The sequence below is a fragment of the Lycorma delicatula genome, chromosome 12, assembly GCF_047948215.1.
Source record: "Lycorma delicatula isolate Av1 chromosome 12, ASM4794821v1, whole genome shotgun sequence".
Classification (NCBI taxonomy): domain Eukaryota; kingdom Metazoa; phylum Arthropoda; class Insecta; order Hemiptera; family Fulgoridae; genus Lycorma; species Lycorma delicatula.
Genome location: NC_134466.1, coordinates 55,715,888 through 55,743,202, shown reverse-complemented (window position 1 = coordinate 55,743,202; position 27,315 = coordinate 55,715,888). Strand labels below are relative to the sequence as shown.

The following is a 27,315-nucleotide window of genomic DNA, read 5'->3' as shown; positions in this document are numbered from 1 at the left end:
TTTTTTTGTATATTAATGGAAGGAATATTTGTATTATATATTAAATTCACATTTAATTACCATAAGTAACTAGTTCAATTAATTATAATAAAATAATTTTCCATTTAATTTACTGTCACTTTTAATCTCATTACATAACAGAAGTTGCTTACTGTAAAACATAGATGTGACAGAGTTGATTATCATTTATAAGAAAATAATATATTAAATATGTCTGTTGTATAACTGGTATCAGTTTGACACTGGTTATCAGAGGGTATCTTTTGTTCGATGTCAGTGATGTTATGTGGATTAATTATATATATTGAGGTTACAAAAAGTTGTCTATGAATAAAATAATTTTTTAACTTCTTTTTACTGATTATTCTTTATAATTTTTTTTTTTAATTTGGTTATCCTCATCTTCATTCTTTTCTGTTTTATACCCTTATCTCTTAACGTCATACTTCTACCTCATCTTTAGTAATCCACTTATATATTCCAATATTTGTCTTCCATGACAGTTTTTTGCCCGCACTACATTTTCTCGTGCTAAATTAACTAATATTGGATTTTTTATTTATGGCTCAACAAAATTATTATTCATCTTTACCTTGTATACTGTCTACTTAGATATAAAATAATGGGATAATATTGATGCATATAAAAACACTTCATTGATTTTCCATGCATTTGTGAATGAATGTTGAAATTTTGTATTTAGGATTGTTATATCATCTAGTTGTGCACCTTCCCTTTTGATTGCAGTCGACTGGGCCAAAAATGTGTATACAATTAGACCTAAATAAAGCGAGGTTACAATTCATTGATTTTTTATAAATGAATGTAAACTTACGATTGATTGAAAGGCATTCATAATTGATCATTTTTTTAAGTAGTCTAATACTAATAGTACAATGGAATAGATTGTGTACTGCATCAAGGCATTTTAAATAGCACGATGCCAGATGCTTTGTTGCACTTACAAACAATATTATTTTTCTGCGTTTTATAACAGTATTTTTCAATATTTATTTTTTCTCTTCACATTTTATTAGCAGTATTTTTCAGTACTCATCAACAGTTCTTTTTTTACCCTACCTTCTCATTCACACTTACCTTTACGATTTAAATTCAGAAATTCAAGCTTTGCAGCAGCATTTCTGTCCATGCTTTGTTCAGAACAGAATCAGATAATCTTAAATATTTCAGTATGCCTGGAAAATCACATAAAAGAATGAAGAATAACATTAACGATGTGTTTAAAAGATACGCAATAAAAACAAAGCAGTGGTTTTAAAAACAAAACACCCAAATCTGCAAATAAATTGCACATATAAAACTTTACGGAAAACTTTGAGGAATAAGGAGTTTACATGGAAGAAGACACAAAATAATTGGAAAAATGAGAAATGATTAAAAGCGCATTATTTTGAATTGTATTGGACTTAATGAAAACTTTACTTGTGAAGATTTTTTACTATTTAAAAAACTACTTAACTACTAATACTACTTTACAAAAATACTACAAAGATACTACTTTAAAAAAAGAATATTTTTATGAAAAGAGCCCTTTAAAAAAAATAAAAAACGTTAATTTTATAACTGCAGTATTTCTCGATTTTACTTTTCAACTTGAAATTTAAAATTATATTTCCTTGAATTGAAACATTTTCAATGTAGGAACAGTTTTTTCAACTGCCTTATCACAGGTTCATGGATTAATTTTCTTCTACCCTTAAAAATGAAGGTTTTGTCAACTTAACAAAATTTTGAGATTATAAAGTAGCCTTTATTATAGTCATAAGAATGTTGATTTGTCATATGAATTTCTGTATATTTATGATTGTTTTCAAATAAGTTGATTAAAGAAAAAAATAAATTATATATATATATATATATATATATATATATATATAATGGACAACAGTAGTTTGGAAAGATCTCTTTAAAAATATGTTTTTAAAAAAAATTTTCTTTGAAGTTAGTAGTAAATCTTACTAATTTGGTTGGACTGTAGGTATGGAATTTCACTTTAACTCTTACTCACCTCCATTCCTTCTTGAAAATTTTCTCCGCCTCTGTATTTTTTTCAGGCTTTATTTTAAAAACAATCTATCTTATTTTTCTCTAAGTTTTCTTCATGCTATGATTAAGTAAAATATTTCTTCTACTCTTCCGTATCGCTCGCATTCTCTGTAAATAATCAAACCATCTTATAATTGTTCCATGTATTTAAGTTTTTTTTCCGGTTTTGTACATTTTAAATCTTTTCTTATTATTGTAGCATTTCTTATTCAATCCTTTTGTGTATTTCTTACCAAGCTTTTTAAAAGCTTCATTTCTGTCAGCGGTAAGAAGGTTCAACCTATTGTTGAATTGTATATTAGAGTAGAGGCAAAGAAACTCATGATTGATGCCAATTTCCTGACTGATGTTTACATCCTTGTATTTCACAATTTATATAAAACTGTTTTACCTATTTCTCCTTATATTTTTATATATCTTCCATTGTGATAACTGTGTTACTATCAGTGTTTTGGTTTTGTTTATAATTATTTTCATTGGTTACTTTTCTATTTCTTCCACCTAAGAATTCTGTATTATATAACATAATATTCCTATTTAAAAATTATAAAAATTTTTTAAATAAAATACAACTGAAAATTTCTGTCATAAAAATACATTACCACAATGTTTTCTTAATAATTAATTCGTAAATAAACTTTTGATTTCAAATTTTTTATGAAATTTTTTTCAAACACCCAGTAATTTTATTCAATGCATTTTATTAGTAGTATTAGAATTTTTTAATTAGAACCAAAATGGTGTGAATTTTTATCAGAGCTAATCTTTAGCAAAAATAGTTTTTTAACATAATAAATATTTAATAAAATTTAAATATAAGTACAGAGTGTGTCTGATTTTGTTTGTAAGAATCTGGTAACAATCACATAAAAATAAGAATGTGCCAAATACAAAGTTTGTAAGAATTAAAGTTTAGAAAAATGTAATTTTATGAAAAATTATATTTTAGTTTTCCAGATAATTATATCATTAATATCCAAATTAAGTTGTACCTTATTAATTATTATTTATGACATGATTTCTATTCATTCCTTCTTCCTTGTTTCGTATAGTACCAGTTTTTGAAAATTCAAGGTAATCTAGTAATTTAGCTTGTTCACTTTAATATCATTGAGGTTTCTTAATTTTATTTGCAATTTTTTTTATTATACTATTTTCTAGTTATCATATTAGTTATTTCTTCCATTAATATACTTAATGTAGTGTTAAAGCCTTATAATTAATTTTTACTCTGACCATGATAGATAAAAAATTTAAAAACACTCTAATAAAAGTATTATACTTGTTAATTAACTATACTGTTTGATTGTCTACTTAAATAGATGTGACACAAGAGTACATGTAATAATGGTAAGTGGAGAAAGTCTTGTTTTTTTTTTTTTGGGTGTTCAAATTAAGTTTTGTTAAGAATCAATATACCTTTGTACTGCAAAATATGTGAAACCAAGTTTTGTGTTTTAAAATATATATATATATTTCATTTTTTTTATTGTTAACATACTACTTTTATTTTTGTTTTTTATTTTGTATTTACATTTACTTGATAATTCTTTCATACCTCCATCCGATGATTGCTGTAACAAAGTTCAGAACTAAGTTTTAATAAATTTTTTTGTAAACTGTTTTTGACCATTTTTCTCTTTCTGATTTTATTTCGATAACCATTTAATTTAGCTATTTCTTTGTATCCGTTGAGTTGTACAAAAATCTAAATGAAGTTTAGTTATTTATTTTTTGATAAATGTATTATACCATTAATTTCAATGGTCATCAAGAAAAAATTGTTAATTTTTTTTTAATTTGTTGCTTATTTTATAATTCAAGGGCCTAGTATATCTATTTTTAAGTATATACAATACAAATTTTCTTGTTCAATTTATTTTTGCTGAACAAGAGTCTACATCTATTTTTTTTCTGTACTAAAAGTAAATTTAATAATTCTGTGAATCTGTCAGAGATGTAACAATATTTTTTATTATTAATTTTTTGTTTTAATTGATCAGTGACCACAATAATTATAACAGTGGTTAACCGTACTGGACATGTTAAATGGTCATTAAAACGACCAATTTATGATCTTTTTGCCATTTGTGTTTGAGGTAAAGATGATGTAATGTATGAATTTGATTCTGGGCAAAATGGTAATTTACCCTAATGGGTGGATCTTTCTTTTTCACCATCAATTTTTCCTTAACCTTAATTTATCTATTAATGACCTTCCCCATTAATGGTTTTGTGAATATAGATCTGACCACTTCAATATTGAGAATATCTTGATGGTAGTAACATTTTTGGTGTTATCTGATATGGCTTGCTGTGGATTATTTTGGGGCAAATTGTTTTCCTCTCTAGTGGTCGTATAATAATGCTAATGGCTGGCCTATCAACTAAAGGTGTTCCTTTTAATCCCTCCTAGAAAAAAAGTAAATCTATTTCGTTGTTTGCTGATGTAATAGTGTGTTATTTTTTTACTAATTAAAATGCTCTTGACAAATATTTATCTATTAAAAAAAAAACATAAAAGAGGTGGTAAGCTGCTCGATAGATCAGGGTAATCATTTACTGTTTTATTCTGAGCTAATTTATAAGTGTATTATTACCATTTAATTATTTTTTGTAATTCTTCAATGTATTTATGACACTGAGGTATACGTTTAAACTGCTACCAGAATTTGTGATGTTTTAATGATGTTGCTGAAAAATTATTAAGAATCCTTTTTCTACAGCTTCGACCATTATATTTCTGTAATTAGATATGAATAATGCCATTCACATAAGTTATTACTTCTTATAACATCTGATTATATCTCCTGTACTTGTTTATTTATTTTATATAGTAAATATTGTTATTATACTGAACTCAATGGGTTCCATATTTTTGATTCTAGTATTGAATTTTTTCACATTTTATATTTCAGCATGTTTAAATTGATGTTAATAGATTAAACATGTTAATGTATTAAGCAAGTCTGCTTAATATACAATATATAAAACTACATTTCTACATATTTAATAAGTTATAGTGGAATAGTAAAAAAAAAAAAACACCTATATAATATTAAATATTAAAAAAATTTGTTTTATTTGAAAATACTGGTATGCTGTTTATAATTTTTTACAAGTTCATTTACTTTAGACATACCTATTACTGTTTATTGAATTTGTAATAATTTTTTAATTATAAATATGTCTGTTTATTTATTACAATTCCTGTTTTTGCTATAAAATATTAATTTTAATCCAGTTAATATATTTAATATAGTTAAATTTATGTCTTGAATTATATTTTTTGTTTTATTTTTATACTTCTGGAATGTATGCTTTCTTTTTTTTTTTGTTTGAATGTTTGATTATTACACTGTACTTAGTCTGATGGTATCTTTTATTTCCCTTTTCAAACCCTTGTTAATGTTTAATTTTCATTTAAAATTGATGTTTTTTAAGAAATATTTATTATTTCCATTTCTGCTTAGGTTACTGTAGTTTCTACGTTTAGTACTGCTTGCCTTTCTTAGCTTCATTCTTTTAACTGTTGTTGACATGTTTCGGAACTACTCCATTGTCAAAACTTATTGTATTTTTTTTTTTTTGGGATCGTTTTTCAACCACAGTAGGAATTAATATAATTAATAGTTAATTTGTGGTCAGTCACCTATTATTACAACTCTCCTTCATTTTCAAGATTTTCTTTAACTCTTCTGACTATTTATACTCAGTTTCCTTTCTGGACTCCTTCGTAGTCCTTCTCTCTGTTCCCTGTGTCTGTATGTTTTTTGTGCAGTTGTGAGATATTTGATTTTTTTCATCATCTGACATTAATTTTATCTCCATATATTTGTCTAAAATCTAACTATATCGTTTGTTTATCATTTTGTCAAATGTATATTTACCATTTTTCATAACCATTTTATCATTTTTTTTAGGGCTCGTTCTTGTTAAATGTATGTAAAAGGCTAGTTTTTTATTTTTATAAGGCATCTTTTGTTTTCTATGCTACTTTTAAAAAAAATTCAGGTATTTTTGTTTGATAAAATATGAAACATTTTGGCTTCTTTCATTTCTGTTAACTAATTTCATTATGATAATAGGTTTTTAATTATGTCATCACAAGCTATTGTTATTTACAAATTACTTTATTGATACATGTTAGAATGACACAAATAACTAAAACTTGCCTGCATGTTCAAACGGTTGACTGTGAAAAACCATGCTAGACCAGTTAATTTTACTGTTGTTAAAGGTTTCTTTGAATCCTAATAACCATTCTGTTGTTAGATTGGTAATAATTAGCACAACACATCCTGGCCTGATGATTCTGACATGTAACTGCATTTTACATTTGCTGTGCTAACAAAGTATGCAGGATTTGATTCAAATCTAATAACACAAGACATTCAGTGAGTTCAGAAGTATCATATGAGTCGATCAAAGTGATGTTATCATAAAATGTAATTTTAAGTTAGGTCACTTTTATCTAGTTTAGAATTTATTATCGTAATTGACTTCTAAGAAAATTATTTATATATAATTTTCTTTATGTTGTAAGAAAAACTCTCTGTACTTTGTACTAATTGATTAATATTAGGTAGGCCAATGCATTTATCACATTTTTTGGAATATTGAGACGTTTAAGTTACAGATTATTATTGCTTTAAAAATATAAATAAAATTTAGAAATATGCTCATGCACGTGTGTCCACATGTGTGTTGAAGTATTAATAAAAATGAATATTAATGTGCATTTTTATTAATCTTATTTATGTTTGTATGCAATTATTTGCTTTGAGTAGATAGTGAAAACATGTTTTGATTTGTTATTGAAATGTTTTTATTGTGTGTTGATAAACTAGTGTCATCATGTCAACTGACTGATTGTGCAATTTAGCGAAAGTAAATTTATTGTAGTGTAGCAAATTAAAGGATTTTAACAGACGTATAATTGTTAAATAAGAAGTGAATTATAGCGATTTAAGTTATAAATTTTGTCCTCTCTGAACTTTTTTTTAAGAGCTGAAAACAGAATATTTTGTGTTGTGTTAGATCTAGCTTTAGTGTCCTAAGGGTCCCAACCAAATCAAAAATGTTTTGTCATATTGTAGATATGAGTAAACTTAGTTATTCATTCATATTTATCTTAAGCAGAAAAAAATTAAAAGAAAAATTACACTATGATTAAGATTATTTAGTGAAAGCGATGTTAGTTGTGATTTATAAATATGGAAATTGTTGTTTCTCGTAATGTTAATGTTAGAAAAATGGTAAGAATAATATAAATTAGTTTGGTAAGCAACTGATTGTCTGTTTATTTAATAAAATAAATCATCAGAATTATTACCCTTTTTTTCCAGGTTCTTAATTTTTTCAGATTTAAGTGAACGAATTACGTATAGTAATTTATTATTATTTAATTATTTTATCGTTCTCTGTGCAATTTGATCATGTATAAATAATACATATTTTATGTATTATATATATTTTAAAAGCGGAATTTATTTTTTACCAGATTGCAATATTTTTATCAGTCTGTAAATAGTATGCCTTCATCTGTGATAGACTGATAGCATCCTGATTCCCTAGGGGAAGATACCTTCAACCACTCATCCATACCTAGCCCTGATGGGCTTTATTGTAGGTCATCTTTTAAACCTCAGCATATGATATCTTTCAGTCGCCTTGGCCCAGGATGCTATCGATGTGAATGGCACAAACAACATTCCCATCTGTGTAACTATTACTAATAATAACAATCTCTAGCCTTAAGCAAGACTGAAAATTGTATTTTTCGAAGGAACTGAATCACCTACCTGAAAGGTAAAGTGAGTTCACATGAGACACAAACACAAAAATAAAACTAATTTCAAAGCAACCAAAACAATACAACACTAACAAGAAATCATAACAAAACAAAGTGTGCAGTATCCTTCCACTTTTGACTGATGTCAAGCATTGCTCCGACGATATTCAGTCGACAAATACTGCGATGTGTTCCAAATTGTATTTAGTGCCTACATACAACACATGGCATCGTCCTACACCCTACACTGTAGGCACAGACCCAAATCCACCAGGTCCAGCCAGTCTACCCCTGGTAATATATCATTTGTCTTTCATTTTGGTCTGACTTGACATGTTTCATATAAAAATTAATCTCCTTCATAGAGAGGTTGTAATATTATTACAGCCATTTAACTGTTAAATAACTGTATTTGGCATGTGTAAGTTTATTTATAAACATACATTACTATTATGAAGATCAAATAAAAAATTAATGATTTTGATCATATAAAAGCTTAGATATGAACTTTCTGAGAATAACTTAAAAAAATTTATTGTTAAGTTTTAGGCACGAAAAAGTAACATAATTTTTGTTTTATTTATTATTTTTTTATGTTAATAAAGACTGCATAAACACCAATTATGATTTATGGAATTTCATCTTCAAAAATTATATTTGTTTTCTTTCCACCCCTTTTTTTAAAATTACATTAGAGGTGGTTAAAGTGAAATTGCACAATGGTTGCACGTAAAGACATTTCAGAATTACTTTTTTCATTGTCATTCAAGCTGTTACTGTTTCTTATCACTCAGTTTGATTAAATCGTGGGATCCATGATCTTAGTTTATTAAGACCAATTATGTTTTCTCTTTTTTTTTCACATTCATTATTTTATCAAGACAAAAGTATTATTCAATTTAATTCACTGCTATTCTTGAATCTGCTTCATTTTAATTAATTTAACATTTTGAAATTCTTATTTACATATTTGTATATAGAGTTTTTGAATACAGAAGATAAATTAATTTAAATATGAATGACCAAACAGTTAAGTTTTCTATGACATACTGTCTTGAATTCAAGATTAAAAATATAAAACTGAAAATTACTTAACAGTACTTGTTGAGTATTGATTGAGTGTTGTAGTTTTTATCTTACAGTTTTAGCTGAAATTTTAATCTGAATCAGTTGTTTAGTCAATCCCTATTTAAAGCCTTTGGGTGTTGATTTGTTTAGTAGATATCAAGTACCTGGATAGAACATCTTTACAAAATTTAAATCCCATGATTAAGGAGTTTTTGTTACATGTAATGATTAAATTGGATTTTTTTTATTATCGATGTTATGTAATCTTTGTTTAAGTACTGAGATAATTGCATATGCATATAAAATAATTGAAGGTGTCCGGTCATGACAATGGACACAAACTGCCACTCTGCTACAACTCTTATACCACAATAATGAACATTAGACTTATGAAATAGCATAATACAATATGTGTTATATTATGTGCATTAGCTGAGCTTTTAAATATGAAATTAAAATCATTATGTTAATGTAAAAGCCTTCCATAACTGCAGATTTTAATTTTTACTTGTCATCAGCCAATGTAGATTATTACTATCCTTTATATTTTGAATAATATTTAGAAAATTTATTTGTTTCATAATTGTGTTGTTTTTTGTACGCTAATTTTTTTTTTTTTGTTAAAAAAAGCCTTTGTATTATAAAATAATAAAATCTTTAATTATTTAAAGTTATCAAAAAAATTGCGATAAATCAGTTTTACAGAATGTAGCTTAATTAAAATAAGTAGTTTTATTTCTAATTAGTTCTTAATTAAATAGTTTTTATTCTATTTTCAAATTTATAATTAATTTTTCAAATCTTATAATTAATAATAATTTTTTTCTATATATTATTGAAATCTATCAGGGTGATGTTAATTTATATGAGTACATAAATCCTTTTTTTTTTTTGTAGTATAAATTGAAATAAATTAGAAAATCATAATTTTTATTTATTTATTTTTTATTTAAAGATTTTTAAAAATTGTTATCTTTTATTTAAAATACAGATAGGCCCACAAAAAATAGTACGAATTAAAGCCATTGAGAAACAAAATTTTTAAAATTATGTCTTGATAAAAATAAAAGTAATTCAGATAATTTTGAAATCAGATTGATATCAGGCTATGTAACATCACAAATCAGCTGATTTCAAAGTCTAGCGTTCTAAGATTCAAATCCTAGTAAAGGCAGTCACTTTTGTATGGATTTGAATATAAGATTGTGGATACCGGTGTTATTTGGTGGTTGGGTTTCAATTAACCACACTTCTCACAAATGGTCAACCAGAGACTGTACAAGACTTCACATTCAAACATATCATCCTCATTCATCCTCTGAAGTAATTTCTTATAGTGGTTCCGGAGGCTAAACAGAAAAAGAAAGAAGGTAGTGTCTTAGCCTTTCATTCAGAAGGACCCTGGTTCACATCCAGTCAGGCATGACATTTTTTTGTATGCCACAAAAACTTCCATTCCACATTCCTATGCACAGTATATGAATGAATTATAAAAAGAAAAAGTGAGAATCTTCTTTCTTATTATATATGACATCAGGATTTTGGGATCAAGCCAAAACAGTTGCATTGATTTGTTTAAGTATGCTCTGTCGTTCAGCTTTCCGAGTTATAAAATAGTTTTGTAGAGATAACTGTTCCAAAATAATATATGACACTCGGCTGATAAAATTTGCACATATATGCATAGCATGGGAATGGAAAAAGGTATTTGAATGAAATAAAAAAGGAATAGAAGTACAAAATACAGTATTTATTTTTCAGTATAATCCCTGTTTACACTGATTTACAATTTTTCCAACATGTGACAAGTTTTTGCATTCCATCACTGAAAACTTTTAGAGTTCTTTCTCAGATCGAAGTGGCTTTCTTCACCTCATCATTGATGGTGCAATGATTACCTTTGAGATACCTCTTAAGTTGAGACAGAAGTGGAAGTTGCACAGAGCCAAGACTAGAGAGTGTAGCGGATGCAGAATAGGTTCAAATTTCAACTTACAGAGAGCTCTCTGTCAGTTTGTGCGGTATCCATTGTGCACAGATTTTATGGTAACCCAATTGCTCGATAACATGGCCTACTCATTCTTTAGATATGCCTAACTGAATAGCAATGCATTGTTGGGTGATTTGCTGGTCAGTATGAAGCAAATCATGCATGTTCGATTTTTCTCATCAGTCACAGAAACTAGTCATCCACTGTGAGGTGTGTCCTCAATTGTCACATTCGCTTCACATTCACATTCCTTAAATTTCAACGCCCACCTATTCACAATACTCCTGTCAACAGTTTCACTACTGTAAACCACTTTTAAACGATGAAAAATATTTGTAGGATTCACATTTTCTGCTGTTAAAAATTTGATCACTGCAAGCTGTTTGAAGCTTGTTGACATATTGGCTGTACTCGACTCTATTTTAACTGCTACTGAAAACAAACCAGTAAATGGATTTCAACGCATTATCGTATGTTTTTAGAGGGATTTTAGCTATCTTGTGCTGTCACACCCAACTCAATAGTACCTTTTGTCTCCATGTAGCCTGCTAGTGTGCAAAATTTATAAGTTGAGCCTCCTAATTTTGTCACCTCTTTCTTCTTTTATTTTTTTTATACATATTTTATTGTAGTGTTTCTGCAGTTTCATGCTGTGTCTGACACATTTATTACCTGTCGTTATTATAGGTAGATGCCTTACCTTAGAGTAAGTACTGCATAGTGTTTTTTAATTTTGTTATTAAAAAGTGTACCAAAGCATGAAATTAGAGGTCTGTGATGGAAGGCAAAGACAATCGTTGGACCTGAAAATCAAATAAAGAAATGAAAGACTGTGACTCATTTTGGTAAACTGTTATATCTATGAAAAAATTTTTTAAGCAATTTTAGGTATAGCTAAATATATACGTATTATATGTAATTAATAACTTCTAAAAAAATTCTAATAAAATGTATTCATAAAAATAATTAAAACTAAATTAAACAATGTTGTCTTTAAATATATATTTATCATTATTCTTGATACTTAACTTTGTTGAAGGGTATCCCAGAATTACTTCATTATTATAAAAGTATATTTATATAAAAAAAGTAACTAATATATATATATATATATATATATATATATATATATATGTGGAAGTAGTTGTACCTGAGGAAGTAGTTGTAACTTAAAAGTAAATAAAAGAATATGAAGTCAGAATGAAATGATGCAGTCACAGAAGTCACTTGACTGATCATTCCACATTTTTACCTGACGACTTTGACAACTGGTATTTTTTAGAAATTAAGTTGATATCAGAAGATAGAGAAATTAAAAACTACTTACGTGATTAATGGTAAAAAAATATATAATGAACAAGATTAATAATGACATAAAATTATTCTTTTTTAAATCTATTGTTGTTATAATATTTTATTTGTTTACAGTCTTTGTCGAAACCTGCACCATTCAGTGATGAAGCCGATGCTATATGTGAGAGAGAGCAATGTGATTATTCAGTTAGGATTGCTTACAAAACTGCTAAAGCTGGTCATGGTAAGTAACTGTAATATTTCAATTACAGTTATATTTTTTTATTAATTTACCATAAAAGCTTGAAGCTTATGGATGGGAGTATGAAATGGAAATTTTGTAGCATATGAAAAATGCCATCCCTGTCCGGGATTTAGACCTGAGACCTCCAGATGAAAGGCCAAGATGTTATTACTCCACCACAGAGATTGATGTGGATTAGTTAAAACTGACTGGATTAGTTAAAATCTGAAAGCACTAGAAAATATATTAATTAAAATAAATCGGTTTACTGTGGTAGAGTGCACTTATGTTTTTCATCTGAAAGGTTCTGTTTTGAAATCATATTCAGACTGTTAATAAATAATGAAAAATAAACCTTTGTCTTGACAGGATAATGGTCTGAAAGTAAATAAAAAAAGCAACATCAAAACATTTATTTATTCTTTATTTTTAACAAGCAAGTGTGCATGCATGCGTGTGTGTGTATGTGCATGTGCAGACACATAATAAAAAACAGTTATTTCCACCATTGTTTACATGTTTAGTTACTTTTTATACTGAAGAATAGATTATATTTCCATCATCTTAGTACATTTCTTTTTCTAAAAGCTCCTCATGCTGTATATTTCCTTAAACGTGCTAAATGTAATTTGTTGTTTTTAGACCTATTTATGGAATAAGTAATAACAGTTTAAAAAAAAAAAAATTAGATTAGTTCAGTGCTAATCTCTAAGGCAGATTGGTTTCTTGATTCAAATGTTGATGGTTCAGTGTTTTTATATCATTTAAAAAAAATTGATACTACATTCCTGCATGCTAGATTTATGTGAGGCATTCAGTAAATATCTTTAACGTAGATTCTTAGGTAGAGTTCACTGAAAGTATTTTTCGATAATTCAAAGACTGAACAAGTTAATGGAAAAATGAAGAGTAGCTAATTCATATATTTAAACTTGCAGGTCTCTTGTAATTGAAGAAGGTGCCCTGTATAAGAATTGTAACAAAAAGACCATAGCAGATAGTTGATAGAAGTTGTTTCAAATACATTAAAGGTTAAATTTATTCGTATAGAAGAAAATTGAAGGGGAAATACATGGGATGAATTGGTTTACTACATTTGGTAAATTTTATTCTTCTTTTATCTGCAACCATTCATTTGAATATATGAAATAAGAATTGGTTAATTTCTTCTATTTTCAGCTCCAAGACGAGTAAGGGTTTATGCTGATGGTATATATGATCTATTTCATCAAGGTCATGCTCGACAATTGTTGCAAGCAAAAAATTTATTTCCTAATGTTTACCTTATTGTTGGTGGTAAGTATGCGAAATGTTAATTATATTTTTCTGTTTAATTTTAAATATGTGTGTTTTATAAGATTATGTGTATTCAGTTTAAAAAGATCAAACGACTGAATGGTTTATAATTAATATAGATATTATGTGCACTATGGAATATTGGAAATAAACATGACTTTTTCTCATATAACTAACTGTATTGTCTGGTGTTCCTTAATTTACAATTTCTTTTGTTGTATATATAAGTCGGATAGTGCAAACTGGAATTATTTTACTTGGTTTAATGAATCATTTATAATAACACTGAAAAAAAAAAAATTGTTATGTTTCTCTAAGTGTGATACCATTTCTTGAATTGCTTTTTTGCGTACATTACAGATCTGTTATATATCACCCTCAGTTTTAAATAAAATACGCTTCAAAAAAAATTAAGGAAAGTTACAGTTAAAATGTGTAAAATTTATAATTTTGCATGGCCATACCTGCATTAAAATGATTTCGCGGATGCTTTTCTTTTATAAATAGCCTCAGGCACATCCCGAATTAATATCCAGCAGTAATCGGCTAGCATGTTAGTATTCCATTTCCCTTTATAGTGGCTTTCCATCACTGAAATGTCTTGGTAGAAACATTCACCGTGTCTCTGAGGTTTTTTGGGGAAAAATTCAGATGTGAGTAGAGGAAATGTATTTTCAAAGACATATTACATCCCATAGCTCCATATGAAGTAAGAAGTTGATTAACAATATCGTGGTAATTGTCAAATTATTGTTTGCCAAGAAAAGTTTTGCAAACGTCTTTAAATGAAGCCCAGACTGCACTTTCTACACTATTTAACATCGAGTTAAATACATCATTTTTTACCGACTCTGTTATTTGAGGACCAATAAATATTCATTCTTTAATTTTTCCTTCACTTACTTTCAGAATTCTACCTGTTGTACAAAAATCCAAGACTATCCTTCTTCATTGCTTTTACAAAATTTTTCATTAGTCCTAGCTTCAAATGGAGGGGGTAAAAATATTTTTTTGGTTTCAACTAAGGGCTCATGAATAATATTTTTCCCATTTGGAGTTAAGTTGTCTCGTTTCTTCCACTTTTTGGTTACATAATGTTTATCCCTAGCTCGGCTGTCCCATTCTCAAAGAAAACATATGTACTTAGTTTAACCTAACTGCATGCCTAACAAAATAGCTGTAACTTTCAAATCACCACATAAGTTTTTATAATTTATTTTTCAAGAATGTCTCTTTTAAATTAATATGATTGGTGTCGAAGAATATTTGTTGCTGTTGTGTAGGAGAACCACTTTTAAACAATACTTAGATGAATCTGTGAAAAGGCGCCAGTCCTCAGGTTTATGAACTAAGCTCATCAATATTTATGCAAATTATTTTCATCAGTAAAGTACTGAGAAAGAGTCTTTTTATCGGCTTCTAAAGCCCAAAATTTTTGTATTTTTTTAAAGTAAATTCCAACCTTACAATCTTGATTCTAACAGTTCAGCTTGGTTTTTGATAAATTTAAATCCCTAACTAAGTCATTTAATTTACCTTGTGATATAAGATTTGGCTTATTGGAAGATAATTCAAAATCAAAATCATTGTTGTCTTCAGTACTGCCTATTTTCCATTGCTGCTTTCGAAACACATTCACAGGTGGCTCAGGAACTGGAATAATTTCACTGTGAGGTAATGGCCTGATTGCAGATTGCAATGAAAGATATTTTACAGTACGTACAGTATGTTTAGATTTTTTAGAAATACCAGACATACTTGTTAACAAAAGTAACAATTGGTTACATGATCCTTTGGTTCACACCAAACCATAGGTACACCAAATGGGAAAGCCTTCCGTGTACCTTTCAGCCATCCTCTTAAATATACAGAACAATTAGTGCATATTATATGAGGAACCCACGTGTTATTTTGATCACCAGTTTTATATTGAAAGTATAAATTTATGCTTTTTTAATTAAAGGTGTAATGTTTTTTTCTATTTGATTTTACGGTAAACTCACCACATACATAACAAAAGGCATCCACATCATTTACACAATTTCGAGGCATTATGACTGCACTGTTAACAAACTTAAGACAGCAATAAGATTGAACAAAATTAATTCATACCTAAATCCAGTGCTTGATACAAACAACACAGCTGTGTTTTCAGCTACATATTTTGTCCTGCACAGACATGTTTAATCTTGTCCATGAAGGCTCACTCTTCAGTATTAGATACGATGTCATAATATGTGACTATGATATTTAATTCTTTGTCTAGTATTGTTTATAGTTTACAAATTATGTTAACAAAGTTAAACAATAAAAAATTAGCTTAACAAAATACAATATAGAAGCCTAAAATGCTAACTATTTGTTGAAAAATGAAAAAAAAAACCCTTTAATTAAAATTTTAAAATTTTTCAAAAATGGTGGGTGATAGAATGATTCTGAGTTCATATTTGTTTTCAGCATAAAAAAAAACAGATTAAAATCATGTATCGCATGTGAAACAAAAATTATGTTTATCAATGTAACTGCAAAAAAGTTATAAATTAATATATATTATTATATATTTTGGAAATACAAATATGTAAAAATAGTACAAGAAAAAATATTAGTAAGATATTTGTTTGTATCTCTACTTTATTTTTACATAGACACCATTGTTTCTTCAGGTCTTGTTTTACCCACCAAATTGCTCTAGTGGTGAACTTATCATTACAAATCAGCTGATTTTGAAGACAAGGGGGTCTGAGGTTCAAATCCTAGCAAAGGCATTTACTTTTATATGGATTTATTACTAGATCATGGATACCATTGTTCTTTGGTGGCTGGGTTTCAATTAACCACCCATTTCATTCCCATTCATTCTCTGAAGTAATACCTTACATTGGTTCTGGAGGTTAAACAGAAAGAGAGAGAGAGTGGTCTTCTATTTTTAAGGAACAAACTTTTTGTAAGTTAACATTCCAAAAATGCATGATATCCTTTGATTTTTGTGCACTTCAATCAACATTTGAAGGGCCTATACTTTACGCAGTTTGTAACAGCCTATTTTTTTTTTTTTTTTTTCAGTAATGATTTTATTTATTCATCTGTATGAAATTATAGAAAAATCATGATGCCACTTTCTAATTATCCTTCATTCATTACTGCTAACCCATAAATTTTGTACAATCAGCAGTGGTATTAAAATCTTTCATTATGCGAAATCAATACATGAACTGAACTTGAAATTGGGGATACTATTACAGCCAGCATCATTCATTGTCTTAGGGAATCAAACAAAATATTTGATATCATATCACATATGTAAAATCTGATTCACTATTATTGATCATTTATTGTTCGCATACAGTCCTTACTTTTGACATGTTTTACATTTGAAAATGTAATCTCTTACAAGGTTATTCAGTATAATATTTTGAATTAATGTTGAGCTGTTCAGTCAATTAGTTTTTTAAGATTTCTTTAAGTAGTCATTTGCAGTAATTCTCCCAAATTGCAAATATTCCTGACTGATTTACTAGGTCCTATAATAACATTTAAGAGTTTCTTTTTATAAATGATTAGTTAAAACTAATTGTGAAAATTTGTCTGTTGTACAATTACTTAGTAAGCTATTGAAAAGTGATTGATTGCTTCTGCAAAATCTGTTCTTAGTGAATTTTTTTTTATAACTAAGCTTATTCATTTAGTTAAAATGGGTTAACTTGTTGTTTTAGTTTGCAGTGATGAGTTAACACACAGCAGGAAAGGACGTACTGTAATGACAGAATCAGAAAGGTAGTTATATATTTTTTTTATTTAAATCTTACATTTTGAAGTTTATTATTGACTAATTAGTCAATTGAGTTATTTTTACATAGTTGTAATAAAAAATTGTTATCTATTAATGTTTTTTCATTCTAAAAAATTAAATAATGAAATAATTATAAAACTCAATTTTAATTTGGATAGAAAACTTACAGAAGGTTAATTCAGTTTGTCGGTAAATTGTTGAAATATCTGAATTGTATATAATAGAATCTGATATCTGCAGATATGTTTTCTATTTATCAACTTGTTATAGCTTGAAAATATTAATTGTAAGAAGGTAGATAAGAAAATTTCAGTAATAGTTATTAACAGATTTCACAAATGAATTGTGGTCATTTTTTATTCATATTATTTTATTTAACAAAAGAAAGTTAACACTTATCATTAGGCAACTTAATTCTAGTTTAAAATTAAAATTTAATTTGGGCTATATATAATAGAAATATAAAATAATATTTGTTGTAAAGTTAATATGATCAGTAATATAATAGAAAAGGAAAAATATTGAAAATAATTAAATGATATGTATAAAAAATTATCAAACAATGAGAGATTATAATAGTCTGATGATATTAAATATGACAAAAATTAGTATATTTCCTGGGTAGGCTATTTTAAATAAGAGTACCAGAGTAATCTAAGTTTTATGAAAAATCATAATAACAAATTAGAATAAAATAAAATTGGTTCTGCTTTACAGGAAATATTACTTTAGAACATGGTTTTTAGAGTTTTACTGATTTGTGCAATTAGAAAAAACATCTCGTACACATATAACTTACATCACATCCTCTGCATGTGAGTCCCACTTTGTTGCTGTATTTAATTGCAATTTGCCATCCAAAACATATTTGACAGTTTGTAATAGCTAATGTTATAATGCCCTATACAATCAACTCATAAATATAATTAGGAGCTTGTGGAGTTAACACCGAGTCAACCAGCAACAAGTCTTGCAACAGTTTCTCAAAAGTCAGTAATTCCAATTTTCTCTCCAGTTACTTTCAGGTAAAGAATATATGCATTAACAATGTTTGCAGTGCAGAGCTGCTGAACAGCAGCCTGCCAGTACCACTTAATACTTTAACTTACAGGTGATGCATGACTTTTTATTTGATCCAAGATAACAATTAATATTTTTAGCGCATTGTAGTCAATAATAACTTTTGTCTTCATAACAGGACCTTTTCTAATTTGTATAGCAGTAAGTTCTGGAATATGTTTGGTAATTAGAAACTAGGCATATCTCTTGTCATGATAACTACTTTACCATTACTTTGCAAAGCAAGCATTTCACCTCTTTTCAGTGTTTTCTTTGTGGCAGGTGTAGAGTTAAATCTCTTGCAGGAACAAAACGTGCTAACAAGATGACTTTTTTCCCAATAATTTGTTAGCCAAGTCCACACTTGTACAGAAATTATCAGTGTGTATAAATAATGTACGATTAGTTTCAAGTAATGGATTCATTAGTTCCATTACTCTATTCTGAGTCGTATCCCTATCTCACATGTTTCTGACGGGTACACAATTTATATAATTTTATATCATACTTGAACCTTTTTCCAGGAATGTATTGGTGAAACTGCGTTTTTCCTATGAAAGGAATGATGGTTTAATTATACATAGGTCCTGGTTGAAAGCTTTTTGAAAATTGTTTTTAAGCTGTCAACTAAATATCTAATTTTGTAGAATTTGTCATTTTCATCTCTTGTTTCATTGCCACAAAAACTTATTAAACTTAACAGTAGTCCAAATTTGTTTCTTGAGATTAGATTATATATACAATTATTGTACAGTAGAATTTTAAACCAGAAATCCTAAATTTTAGGTTTTATGTTCAGCCTCATTCAAATAATAAAACCAATAAATGTCTTCAGTTCATGAGCATTTACATTTTTCTGCATTGTTAGCCTAGGAGATGGCTCTAATGATTCTGAAAGAATTCCTTTTAAAATATTTTGTTCCCCATTTCTTTTTGTTTCCTGTACTATATAATTTAAAAGATCATCAGTAACCAATTGAAGAAGAAAATTAATAGGTTGAATTTTTTTTTTTTTTTTTTTTTTTTGTCTTCAGTCATTTGACTGGTTTGATGCAGCTCTCCAAGATTCCCTACCTAGTGCTAGTCGTTTCATTTCAGTATACCCTGTACATCCTACATCCCTAACAATTTGTTTTACATATTCCAAACGTGGCCTCCCTACACAATTTTTCCCTTCTACCTGTCCTTCCAATATTAAAGCGACTATTCCAGGATGCCTTGGTATGTGGCCTATAAGTTTGTCTCTTCTTTTAACTATATTTTTCCAAATGCTTCTTTCTTCATCTATTTGTCGCAATACCTATTCATTTGTCACTTTATCCACCCATCTGATTTTTAACATTCTCTTATAGCACCACATTTCAAAGCTTCTAATCTTTTCTTCTCAGATACTCCGATTGTCCAAGTTTCACTTCCATATAAAGCGATACTCCAAACATATACTTTCAAAAATCTTTTCCTGACATTTAAATTAATTTTTGATATAAACAAATTATATTTCTTACTGAAGGTTCGTTTCGCTTGTGCTATTCGGCATTTTATATCGCTCCTGCTTCGTCCATCTTTAGTAATTCTACTTCCCAAATAACAAAATTCTTCTACCTCCATAATCTTTTCTCCTCCTATTTTCACATTCAGTGGTCCATCTTTGTTATTTCTACTACATTTCATTACTTTTGTTTTGTTCTTGTTTATTTTCATGCGATAGTTCTTGCGTAGGTCTTCATCTATGCCGTTCATTGTTTCTTCTAAATCCTTTTTACTCTCGGCTAGAATTACTATATTATCAGCAAATCGTAGCATCTTTATCTTTTCACCTTGTAGTGTTACTCCGAATCTAAATTATTCGTTAACATCATTAAGTGCTGATTCCATGTAAAGATTAAAAAGTAACGGAGATAGGGAACATCCTTGTCGGACTCCCTTTCTTATTATGGCTTCTTTCTTATGTTCTTCAATTATTACTGTTGTTGTTTGGTTCCTGTACATGTTAGCAATTGTTCTTCTATCTCTGTATTTGAACCCTAATTTTTTTTAAATGCTGAACATTTTATTCCAGTCTACGTTATCGAATGCCTTTTCTAGGTCTATAAACACCAAGTATGTTGGTTTGTTTTTCTTTAATCTTCCTTCTACTATTAATCTGAGGCCTAAAATTGCTTCCCTTGTCCCTATACTTTTCCTGAAACCAAATTGGTCTTCTCCTAAGCCTTCCTCCACTCTCCTCTCAATTCTTCTGTATAGAATTCTAGTTAAGATTTTTGATGCATGACTAGTTAAACTAATTGTTCTGTATTCTTCACATTTATCTGCCCCTGCTTTCTTTGGTATCATTACTATAACACTTTTTTTGAAGTCTGACAGAAATTCCCCTTTTTCATTAATATTACACACCAGTTTATATAATCTATCAATCGCTTCCTCACCTGCACTGCGCAGTAATTCTACAGGTATTCTGTCTATTCCAGGAGCTTTTCTGCCATTTAAATCTTTTAATGCTCTCTTAAATTCAGATCTCAGTATTGTCTCCCATTTCATCCTCCTCAACTTCCTCTATAACACTATTTTCTAATTCATTTCCTCCGTATAACTCTTCAATATATTCCACCCATCTATCAACTTTACCTTAATAGGTTGATTATTATCATTTAAATTTTCAATAAACTTAGTGGTTATTCCTCACATATCATTAAAAGTGGATTTGTTTAGATTGCCCAACATCTGACCATATTACATTACAAATAACTAAGGGTCTTCTGTTCGTATTTACAAGAATATTATCATCTGATAATGTTACATCAATGTTATTTTCAGCATTAGACAATTCAGAGCTACTACGTAACCCAATAAAATTTTGAGTATAAGTTATTGAAGAAACAGAATCAGATGTTGAAGGAATAGTCTCATTGTTATCATTATTATTAGGTAGGCCCATATTACAAGATTATTACCACGTACAGTTCTACATTACATTTTAAGGTTAAAGATATATTGTTGTGGTTCAATATATCAACTGAACATACTAAATTTCTATAAATTTCCAAATTAGATGCTGAGGGAACAGTTAACATTATTTTGGATGGATTTTCTGAGCTTACCAGTCTTTGTCAAAAACAGTTTTCTTTTACTTTTTTGGCTGATTACATTAAAAACACCAAAATCACTGTCTGAAAATATTTGTAATTTTTGAAAACATCACTACCATCAAAATTTTTAAAAGTTCTAGAATTGCTTGACAAATCGTCAGGATAATTCAGTATTTCACTGTCATTTAATTTCTTTTTCATCTCACAAAACTTTAATTATAAATTAATATAGTAGGGACATAATAAAAATAGTCTGAAATTCACAAGAAAACATAAACCATGTAAAACGGCTTGCTTAGAAACATACACTGGAGAGGTTATAATTTTATAGATTATTTTAACTAGTTGATTTCAAAAAAGTGGTGCCAACCTAAAACCAAGGACAGAAATACTTTTTACAGGCTGTAATAAACTAATTTACCTTTTAAAATGTCTTATACTATGCTGCTGTGAGAAATACAAAGGAAAATCAGATGGCTGTACGTGTTCAGTTATGATGTACATAGCCTGCAGAGAAACATTCGTGTGCATTGCATACATTTCACATGGCAGACAGTATTAATATGAAAATTTATCTGGTATATGTAATGATACAAACTGGATTTTAGTGTCGCCCAAAAGTCATATTTCTATAAATATTTATAGTAGAGTGCAAATTAATACGAACACAAATGTTATTTAATAAAAAGTAAATGTATATAGAAAAAAAATCATAGCTCAATTCAGTTTTTGAATATTTAGTAATTAATATGCTCTATTTTATTCTTAATCACTTCATGTTCACGATTTGGCATTTTTTGATTTCTTCATCGTGGAACCATACCGATATTATTGCTTTAATGAGGTCAATTTTTGTGGTACATTTCATTTTTGAGAGTTGTTTTTTGACTGTTGTCCAAAGATTTCTGATTGGCTTTAAGTCTGGGGAGTAGTCTGGTCACAGGAACACTTTAATGTTTCATTCTTCGAAAGATTTTTCCACTTTTTTGGCAGTATGGCATGGCACCAAATCTTGTTCGAACATTCTATTGCCTTGTGGATATTTGTTTTGAAGTTGTCACAACCCTTTCCTTCAGAAACTTGATATATCTGTCACTTTTCAACATATCATTACTGGAAGTAATGAGCAAGGGATTTTCAAACATTTTCTCTAAGGATGTTTAGTTGGTTGTTGAATATGACTTTAGTTGGATATGAGGTTGTTGATCATCTTATGCTTTTCTAATATATGGAACACTTTGCCCCTAACATAAAAATGTGACTCATCAGAAAAAATAACATTTCTCCCGTTTTCTTTGGTCCAGTTTTAAAGCCTTTTTTTTGTGCACGTTGCTCTAGTTTTAAATGCTGCTTTTTAGCTGGCTGATGAGCTTTCTGTCCAGCTTGAAGAAGTCTGTGTCTAACACTTGTCATTTGTAAATCTGTTCCACTGACTGCTAATTAATTCTTGATTTAAGACTACAGCAGATAATTTTGGATCAAGTTTACTTTTTCTCACTAATAACCTATTCTGTGTTGGAATAGTTTTTCTTTAATGACCACATTTACCTTTGCTTTGAGGTGAAAAGGAACTAGTTTCTTAAAATTGTTTTAAAATAGCATTCACAGCCTCTTATCCAACGCCGCACTCAGAATCTATTTGTGAAGTTTTAATTAAAATTTTATTATTAAATATTTATATTTTGCTTCACTTGGCATATAAGGTTACATTTATGTCAACTTCAGATCTTGGCGTATCACACAGTTCTTTCACTTAGAAGTTTTTGATTCTGGAATGCATATTTATTTTTTTAATGCACAACTCCTCTGCTACTGTTTTTTTAGTTGTTCAAATAATAGTTTCAGTACAAACTTAAAATTCAAATTAAATTTTACATCCTTAAGAAAAATAATATGCTAGTAAAATCTTCCCAATTCTGGTTCATTTCATTCTTTTTAAGATGACCTTATTACGATAAAAGATCATTTATGCATTTAAATACTCTGCTGTTCTCTTTCTGCTTGCTTAAATCTTGTTAAATGAATGCAAGGCTTTAAAGAACAGATATTGATTTTTGCCATGCATTGCACTTGTTTGAAACATTTTTAACTTATTCTCTTCTTTTCTGTTTTGTGATATTTTTACAAAAACTAATATCCACAGATTGCTATGATCTCTTTTCAAAACTTACATCTTTAATAGCTGAATAGTCAGATAAAGTGTGTATTTCTTTTGGCATTCTTCTTTCAGTAATTTTGTGTGTCGATGTCGTGCTTTATATTTTAAGTTCTCAGTTTGTTAAAATTTTCATTGAGAAAGCCCTCAGAGCAACATTACTTTTTTCTAATTCAAATTAGTCGCTCTTGTTTTTAGATTGTATCTTCTTATAAAAAGATTGTATTCTTCTTCTAATAATAGGTAATTAAGTAGTTTTTTTTTTAATGAATGTGGTATTATCATTGTGGGTATATAAGGAGTATATTAATATTAAAACAATCACTATGGCACGCCCTTCTGCTCGATACCAATAATGATAGCATTATAATAGCATTTTTATAATTTATATTTTGTTGAAATAATTTCTATTGTTATAATTTTTTTTAATCTTCAGAACTTTTTTCTGACAGATATGAAGCAGTACGTCATTGTAGGTATGTAGATGAAGTAGTTAGAGATGCACCATGGGAATTAGATGATGAATTTCTTCAAAAGCACAAGGTAAATTAGTTATTTAGTTATGTTTATATATTTAGTTAGATACTTCCTCATAATTGTACAATCTGGAGATGGAAAAGATTGTTCTTGTAAGAATGTATTGTTCTCAAATGGCTCTTTAATTCCTGGAATAGTATAGATTTTTATTACAGTGTATTTATTTTTATTGATTAATGCAAAATCATTGATTTTATGAATCAGTAACTTGCTGCCATCTGGGTAAAAATGCTCCAGTTTCCTGTGGGATTAATGGTAGGATGGATGGTTACTGTCTGGAGGTGACATTAAGGTTTCCTCTGGTTGGAGTTGTTCACCTCGTACTGTTCCTCTAATAATAGTTTATTTTTTCTTATTACTCATCTCTTTTCCTTATTCTTTATCCCTGTTTTTTTTTTTTTTTAATTTTTTCTGTGGGTGTTTGTCTGACCCACCCTCTGTCCAGAATGTGCAAGGTTTGTAAATAAAGTAATGAGACTGGTTCAGAAAAACGTTTTATTTGCAATCCAATTATACATTAACTCTATCACCTTCGAAATACTTCCCTTGGGAAGCCACGCAATGCTTCAAATGGTTTTCCCATTCTCCATTGCAGTGTTGGAACTCAGAAATCAGAATATCCTTCGGATGGTCGGTTACATTTTTTTAATGTTTTCTACTGTTCCAAAATGGTATCCTTAGAGGTGTTTTCTCCGGAACAGGAAAAACTTGCAGGGACTCAGGTCAGGTGAATAAGGTGGTTGAGGAACTATAGTAATGTTTTTCTCTGCCAAAAATTCATTAATCAAGAGTGCAGAGTGACAAGGTGCATTGTCATAAGCAACATCCAGTTGTCTGTGATGGCTGGTCACACACAGGCTTTTTGCTGTTTTGCACAGTCTTTTAAGAATTTCTTGGTAAACATATTGATTTATAATAGGCAAAAATTACTTATGGACAACGCCATTACTATCAAAGAAACAAATTAGCGTGTTTTTGATTTGTTCATTTTTGCTTTTTTGGGATGTGGTGAGTTTGAAGTGTGCCTCTCCTTATTCTGGCATTTTGTTTCTGGGTCATACTCAAATATCCAAGATTCATCACCAGTAATAACTTTTTTTTAGAAATTCAGGATTAGTTTCAATTTGTCTTAGAAGATTGCAGCATTCTTCCACTCTGTTTTTTTGTTCAACAGTGAGGTTTGTTGGGATCAATTTTGCACAAACTCTTTTCATGTCCAATTTGTTTGTCAAAATTTGATGGACTGTGGTACCGTTAAAATTCAATTGTTCTGCAGTCATTCTGACAGTTAATCGCTGGTCGTACCTTATCAAGTCTCTTTTGCTTAACATTGTCATCACTTTTTGACAATAATGGTCTTCCAGAGCGTGGATCGTCTGCAACTGATTCCCGGCCATTTGAAAATGCTTTAAACCACCTAAAAACTAGAGCTCATGACAGATTGTCATCTCCATATGCCCTTTTCAATTTTGAAAACGTTTCAATAGCATCCTCACAGAGTTTAACACAAAACTTGATTGCACAATGTTGCTCATAATTAGTATCACTCATTTTTGTAACACAACAAAAACTCGTTTCATGAAAAGTTTGTTTACATCTCACTTGGCAATAATAGACTAAAAAATTAATACTTAATATAAATCAGCTGTCCATATAACCATATCTTTACTAGTAACTTTACAGTGTTGCCACTTTGACTGCAAAAAACTAGTCTCATTACTTCATTTACAAACCTTGTACATCTGTATCCTCCATGCTGGAACCTGGACACCATACTTGGTGTTATCTTGTAGGGCAGCTGTATTGAGAACTTTGTTTTTTGTAGTTTAGTTTTATAAAAACGAATAAGTAAAATAAATTAATATTTTGTATTGATCAATGAATAATATTACAAATTATAATTAATATAATCAAAAACCATCAAGAAAATACCAACCTATTATTATAAGATGATTTATAGAACTCTAAATTACATAACTACTGAAAATGGTTGTAATGACAAAAAAATATATTCTGTATTTCTTATAATTAAAATACCAATATGTATAATATATCATACATATATATTGTATATATACATATATATGTATCTGGGCAATGATAATGTGAAAGTGTTTTTAGCTCCAAAAAAAATGTATAAATTAAAAAAAATTATAATATTGTTTCTAGAATTAACTAAAAATGTAGTTCCAATATTTATAATAAAGAAAGTATAAGAATATGAAAGCAAAGTTGTAAAAATTATGTTTAGGGAGTGACAAACTAAAATTTTGTTACAGACTCATTGATATTTACAAGCACATAAATATAAAAATCTAATTATGCTGATCAGATTAGGAAAAATAAACAAATACATATTTTCAAGTGTAGAAAAAAATTACATATTTATTACAAACCAGTAGCAACAAATTTAAATCTCTTACACTTGAAATAATACACATAATGATAAACAACAATGAAGAATGTGATATGAAACAATAGTTTCATTGTCTTTCATCAGGTCGTAATAGCAATAGAACACTTACATTATAAAAAAAAACAAACATGAACTACAAAAATAATAAATAAACGCTGGATGGATGCAATTTGGTAAACTATTATTTATTTAATATTATTAGTTATGAATTACGTATATTTATTAATAAACGTTATATCATTACAGATAGATTTCGTCGCACATGATGAGATACCATATTCAAGTGATTGTTGTAACGATGTATATGCATTTTTAAAGAAGAAGGGTATGTTTGTTGCTACTGAACGTACCGAAGGTGTATCAACATCTGACGTTGTTGCAAGAATTGTTAGGGATTATGATATATATGTTCGTAGAAATCTAGCTCGTGGTTACAGTGCTAAGGAATTAAATGTATCATTTCTTAAGGTAAGTTATTTTCTCTTTCCCTAAGTTTTATTTGTTAAAATTAATTTTTGGT

The 27,315-nt window shown here is 28.6% G+C and overlaps 1 protein-coding gene across 4 annotated transcripts in view; it reads left to right on the top strand.

Annotated features, from left to right (window-relative positions):
• LOC142332740 (choline-phosphate cytidylyltransferase A-like) overlaps positions 1 to 27,315 on the top strand; it is an 84,631-nt gene that overhangs the window by 47,118 nt on the left and 10,198 nt on the right. For all 4 annotated transcript variants that reach the window (XM_075379348.1, XM_075379347.1, XM_075379350.1 and 1 more), the window contains 5 exons: positions 12,348 to 12,456; positions 13,636 to 13,752; positions 17,466 to 17,526; positions 24,295 to 24,385; positions 27,042 to 27,263. In XM_075379348.1, coding sequence (XP_075235463.1) covers positions 12,348 to 12,456; positions 13,636 to 13,752; positions 17,466 to 17,526; positions 24,295 to 24,385; positions 27,042 to 27,263 — 600 coding nt within the window. The remainder of the gene's footprint in view (positions 1 to 12,347; positions 12,457 to 13,635; positions 13,753 to 17,465; positions 17,527 to 24,294; positions 24,386 to 27,041; positions 27,264 to 27,315) is intronic.